This window comes from Dendrobates tinctorius, unplaced genomic scaffold (genome assembly GCF_039654945.1).
Source record: "Dendrobates tinctorius isolate UK_male_01 unplaced genomic scaffold, ASM3965494v1 ptg000513l, whole genome shotgun sequence".
Taxonomy (NCBI): domain Eukaryota; kingdom Metazoa; phylum Chordata; class Amphibia; order Anura; family Dendrobatidae; genus Dendrobates; species Dendrobates tinctorius.
Window position 1 is genome coordinate 189,607 of NW_027362172.1, and position 12,229 is coordinate 201,835.

Below are 12,229 nucleotides of genomic sequence, written 5' to 3' on the forward strand. Positions count from 1 at the left end.
GGCCTATCTGTCTAGGACGACTCCCTTCTGAAAGACAGTCGCTTTTCATTATTCCAGACGGGGCGCGGAAAGGTCTCCTGGCGTCAAAGGCCACTGTTGCTCGCTGGATCAAATCGGCAATTTTGGAGGCCTACTGAGTTAAGCGTCGCGGAGCCCCTCCGGGATCAGGGCCCACTCTACTCGGGCAGTGGGTGCCTCCTGGGCGGTACGCCACAGAGCTTCCGTGCTGCAGCTTTGCAAAGCTGCATCCTGGTCATCGGTTCACACGTTTGTGAAATTCTGCAGAGTCCACACCTACGCTTCGGCGGACGCCAGCCTAGGTAGAAGGATTCTGCAGGTGGCGGTGGTGAGTCCGCTGGCCTGATGGAAGTTTGTTTCCCACCCCAGGGACTGCTTTGGGACGTCCCATGGTCTCTGTGTCCCCCAATAAGGCGAACGAGGAAACAGGATTTTTAAGTTGCTTACCGTAAAATCTGTTTCTCGGAGCCTTCATTGGGGGACACAGCACCCTCCCATGTTCTACAACTCCTGTCCTTATGTTTGTTGGTTATTTACAGTTGAGTTGTCTGTTCTGTTTTTCAATCTATTCTGTTGCTTCTCCTACTGCTTTCTCACTAACTGAGGAATTCCCTGCTGGTCGGTGGGGTGTACACTGCGGAGGAGGAGCTAACCTTTTTTGTGCATAGTGTCAGCTTCCTAGTGGCAGCAGCATACACCCATGGTCTCTGTGTCCCACAATGAAGGCTCCGAGAAACAGATTTTACGGTAAGCAACTTAAAAATCCTGTTTTTCCAACCTTTCATCATATGAGAGGCCTCCATTCCTTGTAATAATATAGTTGCCCGCCTTTGAACTGACTCTAACTTCTCAATATCTTTTTTTAAAATTGATGGTTTTTAAGAGGTAATAATATGTTGGTTTCCCGGGATTTTAATTCTCTTTTTATACATCCAAAAATCTTGTTTGCTTTTATAGCTGCTGCTTGACATTGAGTACTGCTGCTCAGCTTACTTGTAACCACAATACCCAAGTCCTTCTCCTGTTCTGTAGTCCAGAGTGTACTCCTGTTTAATGTATATGCAGTAATAGGATTACTCCATCCTAGTTGCATTACTCTACGTTTATCTACATTAAACCTCATTTTCCAAGTGCCTGCCCATTCAGTCATCTTATCCAGATCGTTGTGTGTGAAGGTCAGATTTTAATATCCTACACAGTTTGGTGTCGTCAGCAAAGACTGACACATCAGTCACATTACTAACATCTAGATTTGAAATTACGGTACTTCCTCATAGAAACCCAACATGTTGGTTAGACACAACCTATCTTTCATGAATCCATGTTGGTTGTTATTTATTATATTATTCTCTGCAATATATTTCTGCAGGTCATCTTTTATAATGTCCTCAAAAATTTTGCACACTACTGATGTCAGGCTTACCGGACGGTAGTTACCTGGATCTACCTTCTTACTTTTCTTAAATATCGGTACCACATCAGCAAATTATTACATTTGTCACATTTTTATTTACTTTTTAAAACATTTTTTTTATGTCCCCTTAGGGTACTTGAACCTGTGATCTTTTAATTGCTTACACTATTTTCTGCTGTATATTGAGGAATTGCGGTTCTCCAAAGAAGCTCAGCACGTGGGATAGCTGAACAAGTGGACCAAAAAGGAGGTTCCACGGGGCTTTCAGTAGGCTCCTAGCTGTCATGGTAACCTATTGGTTACCCGCAATCGTGGGTTAATTCCTGCTGTCAAACGCTGACAGCTGGCATTTAACTAGTATTTCCGGCGCCCGACCGGGAATGAGTGCATCACCGACCCTCGTCACGTGATCGGGGGTCAGCGACGCATTGCCATGACAACCAGAGGTCTATGGTTGTTGCCGGCAGATTGGTATGAGCGCCACCCTGTGGTCAGCGCTCATAGCAATGCTGTATTTCTGCTACGTATAGGCAATCTGAGCATCGCCTATATGTAGCAGAGCCGATCAAGTATGGCATGCTTCTTCTTTTTTTTCACCACTTAGATATAAAAGAACCTAGACATCATTGATGTCTATGAACTCGAAATGACCTGGGAAATCATTATGGCAGGTCAGTTTTAGCATTTAGTGAACCTAGCAAAAAAGCCAAACAAAAAACAAGTGTGGGATTGCACTTTTTTTTCCAATTTCACCACACTTGGAATTTTTTTACCATGTTGAGTACATGACATGATAAAACCAATGGTGTCATTCAAAAGTACAACTCGTTCCACAAAAAATAAGCCCTCACATGACCATATTGACGGAAAAGTAAAAAAGTTATGGCTCTGGAAAGAAGGGGACCAGAAAATTGAAAAAAGCTCCTGTCATTAAGGGGTTAAAATAATCTTGAATTACATACATAGTTGGCAGTGACATGACTAATACCTAATTTGTTTGTCATTAATCCTAGATAAAATTATTTTAGGCTTATTCTAAATATTCTTGTACGTTTTTTGTTGTTCAGACCACTGAAGCCAACAGCAAACCTAAAGAGGACGGTTGTGACGAAGAGGATAGCAACGACAATCTTTCTGACCAGACTATACTTCGAATGTTTTCCCGCAGTGGATTTACAAACTGTTCCCCCTTGTCTGATGCTTCTTCTCATTCATTCTCTGGATCAAAAGTGGATTCTGGCATGTCTGGAAGCTCATGGGGTACTTTGATACCGAACCAAAGGCAGCCACAAAGGACTAGCGAGCACAATCCATGCACAGATCAAGCCCAGCTACCAGTGAACAAAGCACCAACCACTGCAAAAGTATCACTAAAGGAATACCGTGCGAAGCATGCTGAAGAATTAGCTGCTCAGAAACGACAGCTAGAACATATGGGAGCCAATTTAAAGGAGCAGTACGCAAGCGCTGCTCAAAACCTACTCATTCAGCAGCAGAGAGAGCGGGAGAAGGAAAGTCACACATCTCCCATCATTTTAAAGATACCTTTGCATGATGTAAGCCATGAGCGGACAGATAAATCTACCAGCCTAAAAATGCATCTTCCAGTAGCCAACCGGGAAAAAAACGAGGAGACAAAGATTTGCATTAAAGTGCCAATTGAAGAGAGTGGCGGTAACAGCAGCAAGAGTAGAGACAAACACAGGAGCAGTTCTTCATCTTCTCATCACCATCACCACCACCACCACAACAGCCAGACCAACCGTCAACACCATCAGGACTCGTCCAGTAGCTCTAGTGGCAAGCGCTCTTCACTAGGTAGCTCTTCTCACAAAACATCAGTACCTTCTCGAAAGAGGCCTCCTTCTGATGATATGAGTGGCCATGATCCCTCTTTTCATAAACTAAGGAGGACTTCCAAAACCCCCACAACTGAGGCTCCTGTGGCACAAGCATCTCACAGACCACGCAGTAGCCATGGCAAAACAGAGAGGGAGGCCTCCTCTGGTGCCAATGGACACAGTGCTTCTAAGGTTATTGACTACCAAGACACTGTAAACATGCTGCATTCACTGCTCAGTGCACAGGGAGTGCAGCCCATGCAGCCACCTCAGTATTTGCACCAGTATGGGGATTATCGTAGGTCCAGGCCGGGCAACACGGACAAACCCAGGGCACCTCCTCTGCCTGCTGAGCCGCCTCCACCTCTGCCACCGCTCCCCAAATAACTGCTAGTAACGTCCACATCTGCAGACTTGCATGAAAGGGTTAAAGAACCACTTTCTTAGCACTATTTTACCAGCATATTTTCTCTGTGCTCTTCCATATACTTTGTCATGTATATCAAGTCTTAAGTTACATTTTAAATACTTATTTCCTTGTCTTTCTGTTTTTTGTCTAGAGTTTCATACGGTTGATGTTTGTGTCAACCGCTTGTCTGTCAAAATGGCAATGGCTTCTCCTTTTACACTCTTTCACATTGTCTTGTCTTCTCTGTCTCCTTTTAAGTGGGATGTATGTTTTGAAATGTACCTTGATATTTATGTTATAATTGAAATCAAGCTTTTTTTTGTCAAGATTTTTTAGGCAACAGATTTTAGGTGCAGTTTGCAGGGTTTTTTTTACAAGCATGTCCAGGTACTTCATCTGAGCATCATTTTGTGCTTTCAGGATTCACACTAATAGTTATTGTGCATGCCAATTGTGTGTGCAAATGGAATAAATGGTTACAAGTGCAAAGTTATAAAAGGATTAACAGATCAAAGAAGTGAGTTTTTGATGGTTGAGTATTCAGTCACTTTTCTGTGCTGTGTTAGGTATCGGAAAATTATTTTTTTTTGTCTGCTACTTTAAAAAAAACTTCAGCTTTTTACTATTTCATCTGTCACTGATGGTATTTGACAGGTGTATGTGTCATTTAGTGCCAGTCTGACCTAATGGTCTTCATTAGAGTGCTAAAAAATATATATAAATATTTATTCAGAAAAAAAATAGACTTCAATAATAATTACAAAACAACCACAGCCACCCACCCACGTGCAATTCATATTCAATACTTTTAACTTGTTGGTATTCTGGATTATCTGTATATCCATTTATCATGGATAAATTATAAATATTTTAAAGTTCGGCGTTGCTGTGAAAGTTGTGGTAGATAACATAACTCTTGAAGGGAATGTGCCATGTGAAAATTTCCCCATGTTTAAATCAGGTTTTTGTGTTAAATGTATTAAAAAATGGCATTTTTTTTACATAACGCAATCTGTATTAAAATAAAAAGGTAATTGTGTATGGGGGGGAGCAGGGTCGGCTATGACATCGCCTGTTGTGATTGCTGGATCCTGTGTTATCAGCTGTGTATAGAGGTGTTGCCTATCATTGTAAGCCTGCTTGGGATTATCATGAGACTTCCCAAAAAATATTCTCTAAATAACAGGGCTCATGCAAACGTCCTCGCAAATCAGTCATGTAAACTGGCCGCCGGCTCTCCTGACTAGAGTTTAACAGGCTCATAGAAATATATGAAGCTGTCACTCTCGGGTTGGGATACCCATGGCCAATCCATGTATTATGGTCCGAGATTTACGGACGTTTGCAGGAGCCGTTAGTATGAGTCTAAGGCCTCTTTCACACTTCAGTTTTTTGCATCAGTTATAATCCGCCAAAAAGGCGGACAAGCGGATCCGTTCTAAACTGATGTGAACGGATGGCACAGGATCCGTTTTCAGACGGATCCTGAAAATGAAGAAATTTAAAGGAATCGCTGGCCGGGAAGGAAGGAAGGAAGGAAGGAAGGAAGGGGGGGAGAGAGAGAGAGAGAGAATTTTTTTATTTTTGTCCGGTACCCAGAAAGAATTTCGGGTTAAATGAGTGTCTGGAGGATCCGCCAGAGAAAAAAACGTTGCAAGCTCCGTTCTGAAATCTTTGAGGATGGTGACGGACAGCAACTTTTGGCGGATCCTCACAAAAAACGGATGCAACGGACAGCAATCCGTCACAATCCGCCATTAATGCAAGTCAATGGGAAAAAAACGGATCCTCAAAAAAAAATTGAGGATCCGTTTTTTTTCAAAACCTGGCGGATTGTGACTGATTGTAAAAAACGGAAGTGTGAAAGAGGCCTAAAGTAATCCTGGTACCAAGTGTCAAAATTAATGTTTTAGTAGAGCATATGATATAAAAAGTATGTATTGAGAAAAAAAATTAACACAAAAACCTGTTATAAAAATAGGTGTTTTTTAGTGATGAGTGAGCATGCTTGTGTGTTAGCCGAGTGACTTCGGCGTGCTCGAAAAATATCTTCGTGACTCCGCGGCTGCATGTCTCGCGACTGTTCAACAGCTGCAACACATGCAAGCATTGTCTACCAAACAGGCAATGCCTTAATCAATCGTGTTCACTCATCACTAGTCTTCTTCTTCTGTTGATAAATTTCCGTTAAAAAGCAACATTTGTAGGGAAACACCATGTCCCTTAGGCCTGTTTCACACTTCAGTTGTTTTGACGTTAGTCAAAATCCGCCATTTTTCGAAAAAAAGGATCCGCCATTTTTTTTGGGTGGATCCGCCTTTTTTCCCATAGACTTGCATTAGCGGCGGATTTTGACGGATGGTCATCCATTGCATCCGTTTTTTTACGGATCCGTTATAATTTTGGCGACCGCTGTCTGGATTGGAAGGACAATGAAACGTTTTTTGTCTGGGTTAAAACAGTGGATATCAACGGATCCGTCGCTGTTCGCCATGCGTTATAATGGACTACTTCATAGAAAAAGGGAAGTCCAGCTCAAGGAGTAAAATCCAATATTTTCTTTATTTGTCTCATTAAAATACAAGTATGGCTGCTATAGTCATCATTGCAGTTTTTACCCTGACATGGGATAGCCGCACAGAGAGTGCCCAAGAGGTTCTGTACGCGTTTCGATCGCTATGCGCTCTTAGACGCAGAATAACCCCAGAAAGCTAATGCAGCAGGATATCAAGAAAATATACAGGTGCACATAATTAATTATTTAAAATAGACACAGCGAAAACAATCAGAAAAGAAAGTAAAAACACAAATATGAACGGAATGTACATAACATTGAATTAATATATCACATCAACAATAAAACAACTAAAAAAAAAAAATCTTTATGTGAATGTGATTAATAATAAAGCATGAACTCTTTCCTCAAATTCATACCCATAGGTGTTCGTGTATCAAGAAGGTAAATCCAAAATACCTCTATCCCTTAATAATTTTTCTCTATTTCCACATCTAGTTCTTCTTTTAATCTGTTCTATAGCATAGATTTTAATGAATGAAAGATCCCTATTATGAATAGTCACAAAATGCTTTGACACATTGGATATATTGCGGGTTGTGGGCTGGACAATATCATGCAGGTGCTCCCGAATCCTAGCCTTTCATCTGCGAACGGTCGAACCCACATATTTTAAATTACACTGTGTGCATTCCACACTATAAACAACAAAGTTTGAATTACAGTTCAAAGCATTTTTTATGTTATATTCTTTGATATTTGAGGAATCAAAAAAGGATAGGGTTTTGAATGAAAAGGTGCACGTTTTACAGGGAGACTGACCACATCTGTGATAGCCCATCACCGATAACCAATTTTTATTTTTACTTTATTTGTACTATATAAGCTGGGAGACAAGAAATTCCCCTGAGTTGAGGCTCTCCTAGAGACAAATATAAAGAAAATTCTCCAAAGAAGCATTTTTAGTCCATTACTGTAAATACAAGAATTATGCCTCATGTAGTCTCAATCAACAGAGACGACTCCCACTAAATTGGAAAGAAACAAGAGAATGCTGGAGTCCAGATCTATCTAAAGCAGTGCAAAATTTTATTGACAAAAAACAGGCACATATAGAGTAACAGAGCAATCATGATAGTATAATAAAAAGGCAATAAATGAATGCCCGGAGCCCACTGAAACAGACAAATCAGCAACAAATAAATTTGTTATCATGTGAAAAGCACTCAGGCCCTTTGTAAGGGAAATGAATTAGTGCAGGTAAAAAGTGCAGGGGCGTCTGCACAGAAAAACGATCAGCACTATATATTATATCTATTGCACAGATGCCCAAACGAAGGGGAAGAAAAATATTGTATGTACATACCCATCGCCCCCCAAGGAAGCGGTATTTTCACCGCGAAACACGTGTTGGGGTGCACAAATCAGCGCAGCTCTCTCTTTGCACCATGACATGATGGGTATGTACATATAATGATATTTTTCTTCCCCTTCGTTTGGGCATCTGTGCAATAGATATATTGTGCTGATCGTTTTTCAGCCTGGATTGTACTGCACTCGCTACTGCGGGGACGCTGGTCCATTGGTGATGTCTTATTGCCCCCCTTATGATATGCTGCATTTTCAGATTATATTGTCCACAGCGAACTAGATATCACGGGGGTCATACTCATTGCCACAGCATTATAGATTCATACTGCCAGGGTTTAGTGCAATATACTTCTGTGGATTAACTCTTTTCAGTGCAGACGCCCCTGCACTTTTTACCTGCACTAATTCATTTCCCTTACAAAGGGCCTGAGTGCTTTTCACATGATAACAAATTTATTTGTTGCTGATTTGTCGGTTTCAGTGGGCTCCGGGCATTCATTTATTGCCTTTTAATTATACTATCATGATTGTTCTGTTGACCTATATGTGGCTGTTTTTTGTCAATAAAATTTTGCACTGCTTTAGATAGATCTGGACTCCAGCATTCTCTTGTTTCTTTCTCCTAGAGACAATCCTGATCCCATTTTTTAATAACTTGTCCATAACATCATCATTACGAAGTAAATGTAAATTATTATTAATTATTTTACTAATTTCTTTAAAGTATGGACTATAGGTAAGAACCAGTGTGGGACTATCATTTTGTTGAGTTCTGTTTTTATTATGACATTTCGGTTTGAGTAATGTTTCCCTTGTTTCATTATTCACAATATTGGCTGCTCTATTTATTGTCCAGTTTGGATAGCCACGTTTATTTAAACGATTTTTTATAGAAATAAATTCCCTGTTATAATGTACGCCTATGGGTAACGGATCTGTTGCCAACCGTTAATTGACGGAATCCGCCAACGGATCTGCCTTTTTATGCTGAGCATGCCTGGAAGATTATACTTTCATGATATTTAACACCAAAACCCGTTCTGGCTGCAAAAAAAATCTCTCTCTCCTTTCTTTCTTTCTTTCCAGAGTCCTATTGCTTTAAATTTCAGACATTGGTGGCTGAAACGGATGCGTCAAAAAAACGGATTCGGTGCATCCGTTTGTTCACAAGCGAAAACGGATCTAGCGGATCCAGGTTTTTTTTAAATCTTTGGCGGATTTCAGCTGACATCAAACAACTGAAGTGTGAAACAGGCCTTACATAATAAGAATGGATGCACTCATATTTATTGAGAAAATGTCTTGTTAGCACCTGGGCTGTGGAGTCGGTAAGCCAAAACTCTGACTCCTCAATTTTCCCGACTCCAAAGCACGGCCTCACCACAGAGCATGTTCATAAAGTGCAGCACAGATTCATCTCAACTAAAAGCTCAGATCCTTAGATCAGGAACAGAACAGACATAGGACATTTGATAACTTTCCCAAGTTCTTATGAAAAAAATTACAGCACATCCTGCACTGAGCTTCTGTACCCAATGTATTATATATTTTAGGAGTCAGAGACGGTCCATTTTAAAACGGCTCCAACAGAATGAACACCGCCTCAGACTCCACAGCCCTGGTTAGCACACGGCAGCACTGATTATTTTGCTCCATACCTGTTGCTGTGGAGGACTTGTTAGTAGCATATACCGTTATGTGTTGATAGCACTGTCACTTTTTATGGGTTACACATCGACATCTCCAAAAGCATGCTTAGATACTGATGTGTCACACATACTGTTTGCTTTACTAAACTTAGTTGGCCAATTGCCTAACAGGTGGGATAAGTCCTTATGGATTTATTTTTTACAATGGCAAGCTCTAGTTTTCAAATGTGATTTAATAAGTTAGTTGTATCCGAAAATTGTGCCATTGAAGAACACAACCCATTATTCAAAAACTAATCCCTCCTATGACTGCATTGACAGTAAAATAAAAGAAATTATGGCTCTCACTGTGGCAGCACAAAAACTAAAAAAAAAAAAGAAGAGAAAAAGGCCACCAAAGTTGTTACTCACAAATCTCGCGCACAAATGTTTATTCTGGCATAATGAGAATTCAGACTGCAGGATAGTGTTGTAGTGTTTCCTACATTCACATGTACTCTTTCACGTGTACATTTTTAGGGAATTTCTGTTGTTACACCGTGCATTTATTCTACGATCTGCTTTGCAGTACTGTGTTTCATGAACTAGCAATACATAAGGGCTTAGCTACCGTAATTTAAAGTGGTTGTCTATGTTTCATTTTTTTCTCCCAAGGGCTTGTGTAAAATTAACAAATTAGCCTCACATACCACCGCTTCTCCAGTACGACTTCTGCATTGCTGTCCCTAGTTTTTGGTGACATGGCTCCAATGGTAACATCACGACTACATCATGGAATGCTGCAACTACTCACTGTTCTTAACTGTCTTCTGCTGTCCACCACAGCATGCCTGCATCGGTCATATATTCTAGGCATGACGTCGCCGCTGCAGCCATGCCAAAAAAGACCTGAGGTAGCAGAGATGAAGCGCTCAAGGGGCAAGTAATCATGATGTGGAGGTGTTGCACAGGGCTGGGAGAAAACCTATAAATGTAGACATTCCCTTTAACAAAACATCATTATGACTGTACTAGCTGAAGAGCCTGGAGTTGCCTGGGCATAGAAGCTAACTGACATCCCGCTCTCCATTTGACATCCCGTTCTCTCCCTCCGAAACCCAGCTCTCCACCCGCCGTCCTGCATTCTCCCTCAGCAGCTCCACTCTCCATCCACTGTCACGCTCTCTTCCTTTGCAACCCCTGTCTGCACTGGCCGTCCCGCTCTCTCAGCAACCCTGCTTTCGTTCTGCAGCCCCGCTGTCTCCCTCTGCAGCCCAGCTCTCCATCCACCATCACCCTCTGTCCTTCCGCAGCCCCACTCTTCAATCGCTGTCCTGCATTCTCCCTCCGCAGCCATGCGCTCTCCCTCCGCAGCCCTGCGCTCTCCCTCCATAGCCCCGCACTCTCCCTCCATAGCCTCGCGCTCCACCCGCCGTCCCGCACTTTCCCTCTGCAACCCTGATCTGCAGCTGCCAGTGGGCGGGGCTATGTGGAGTGGGCGTGGATTGATACAAACATACATACACTCAGCTTTATATAGATAGTGGCCATGCCTTATTGGATTACCTTTTATTCTGTCAAGCAGATTACATCCAAAATTGTAGCAATATAAAATAGACTGAACAATATCCAGCTGAATACTTTCTTGTTTGTTATTGGCTTTTTGATAGATCATCAAAAAAAAAAAAGCACTGGAGTAAAAAAACATGGAAATATAAGCTTGTTACTCTCTGGTGCTGTTTTTTTGTGGTAAAAATAAAGTACCTATTAGCACACTAAAACGGCACTGTGGTACACAGCTACAACAGAAGTATAAGCTACAAATGGCTGAAAGCAAGCACATGCATGTCAGTGCCCTGCCCTGTATCGCAACGCTTCTTTGCATATTTGACTTCAGCAAAACCCTGCTGTGGTCAATGATTGACTACCGAGGTTATGTGACATGTTGGCATTGCAGCTAATTAAGCTAAGAACCACAGGGCACTACATAATCATTTAGAGATGCTATAGGATTAGAAAGGTGTATGGCTATACTTTATTTATAGCCATATGCAGCTCACAGCCCAGGAATTCCTTTACAGGGTTGTCTGGTCATAACATATTGATAGTATACCTTGTCAGTATATTATGGGTGCTGGTAAACACTGAACAGAGCATTGCTGACAGCAGATAACTGGGGGTTCATGTTGTCACCCCCCCAACACTGATCTCCATTGATGACCCATCGTAGTGATACCGTAGTTCATCAATATGCTATGACCAGACACCCCCCTTAAAGGCCATTTTCCTCTGTATCAACTCCTTAGTTCTTAGGCCTGTTTCACACTTGCTTTTTTTTGCAGCGCGTTTTTCCCGCAAAAAAACGCATTGAAAAACGCATACAAAAGCATACAACTGCTGCGTTTTTTTCAAGCATTTTTATGAGCATGCATGAAAAAAACGCAGCGTTTTTATGCGTTTGTATGCGTTTTTAGTGCGTTTTTACCGCGTTTGCGGTTTTTTCCAACATTAGGTGGCCCCTCACACTAACCCAAACCATGAGTTTACTAACCCTAACCCTAACCCTTAACCAAACCATACTTAACCCTGACCCTAACCCTTAACCAAACCATACTTAACCCTAACCCAAACCCTAACTAACCTTAACCCTGACCCTAATCCTGACCCTAACCCTTAACCAAACCATACTTAACCCTGACCCTAACCCTTAACCAAACCATACTTAACCCTAACCCAAACCCTAACTAACCTTAACCCTAACCCTGACCCTAACCCTTAACCAAACCATACTTAACCCTGACCCTAACCCTTAACCAAACCATACTTAACCCTGACCCTAACCCTTAACCAAACCATACTTAACCCTAACCCAAACCCTAACTAACCTTAACCCTAACCCTGACCCTAACCCTTAACCAAACCATACTTAACCCTGACCCTAACCCTTAACCAAACCATACTTAACCCAAACCCTAACTAACCTTAACCCTGACCCTAACCCTTAACCAAACCATACTTAACCCTGACCCTAAC

At 41.6% G+C, this 12,229-nt stretch overlaps 1 protein-coding gene across 2 annotated transcripts in view; it reads left to right on the top strand.

Annotated features, from left to right (window-relative positions):
• Nucleotides 1-4,183, top strand: part of CCNT1 (cyclin T1) — an 85,439-nt gene extending 81,256 nt beyond the window's left edge. For both annotated transcript variants that reach the window (XM_073564979.1, XM_073564980.1), the window contains one exon: nt 2,500-4,183. In XM_073564979.1, coding sequence (XP_073421080.1) covers nt 2,500-3,660 — 1,161 coding nt within the window. In that variant the 3' untranslated portion in view covers nt 3,661-4,183. The remainder of the gene's footprint in view (nt 1-2,499) is intronic.
• The last annotated feature ends 8,046 nt before the right edge of the window (nt 4,184-12,229 follow it).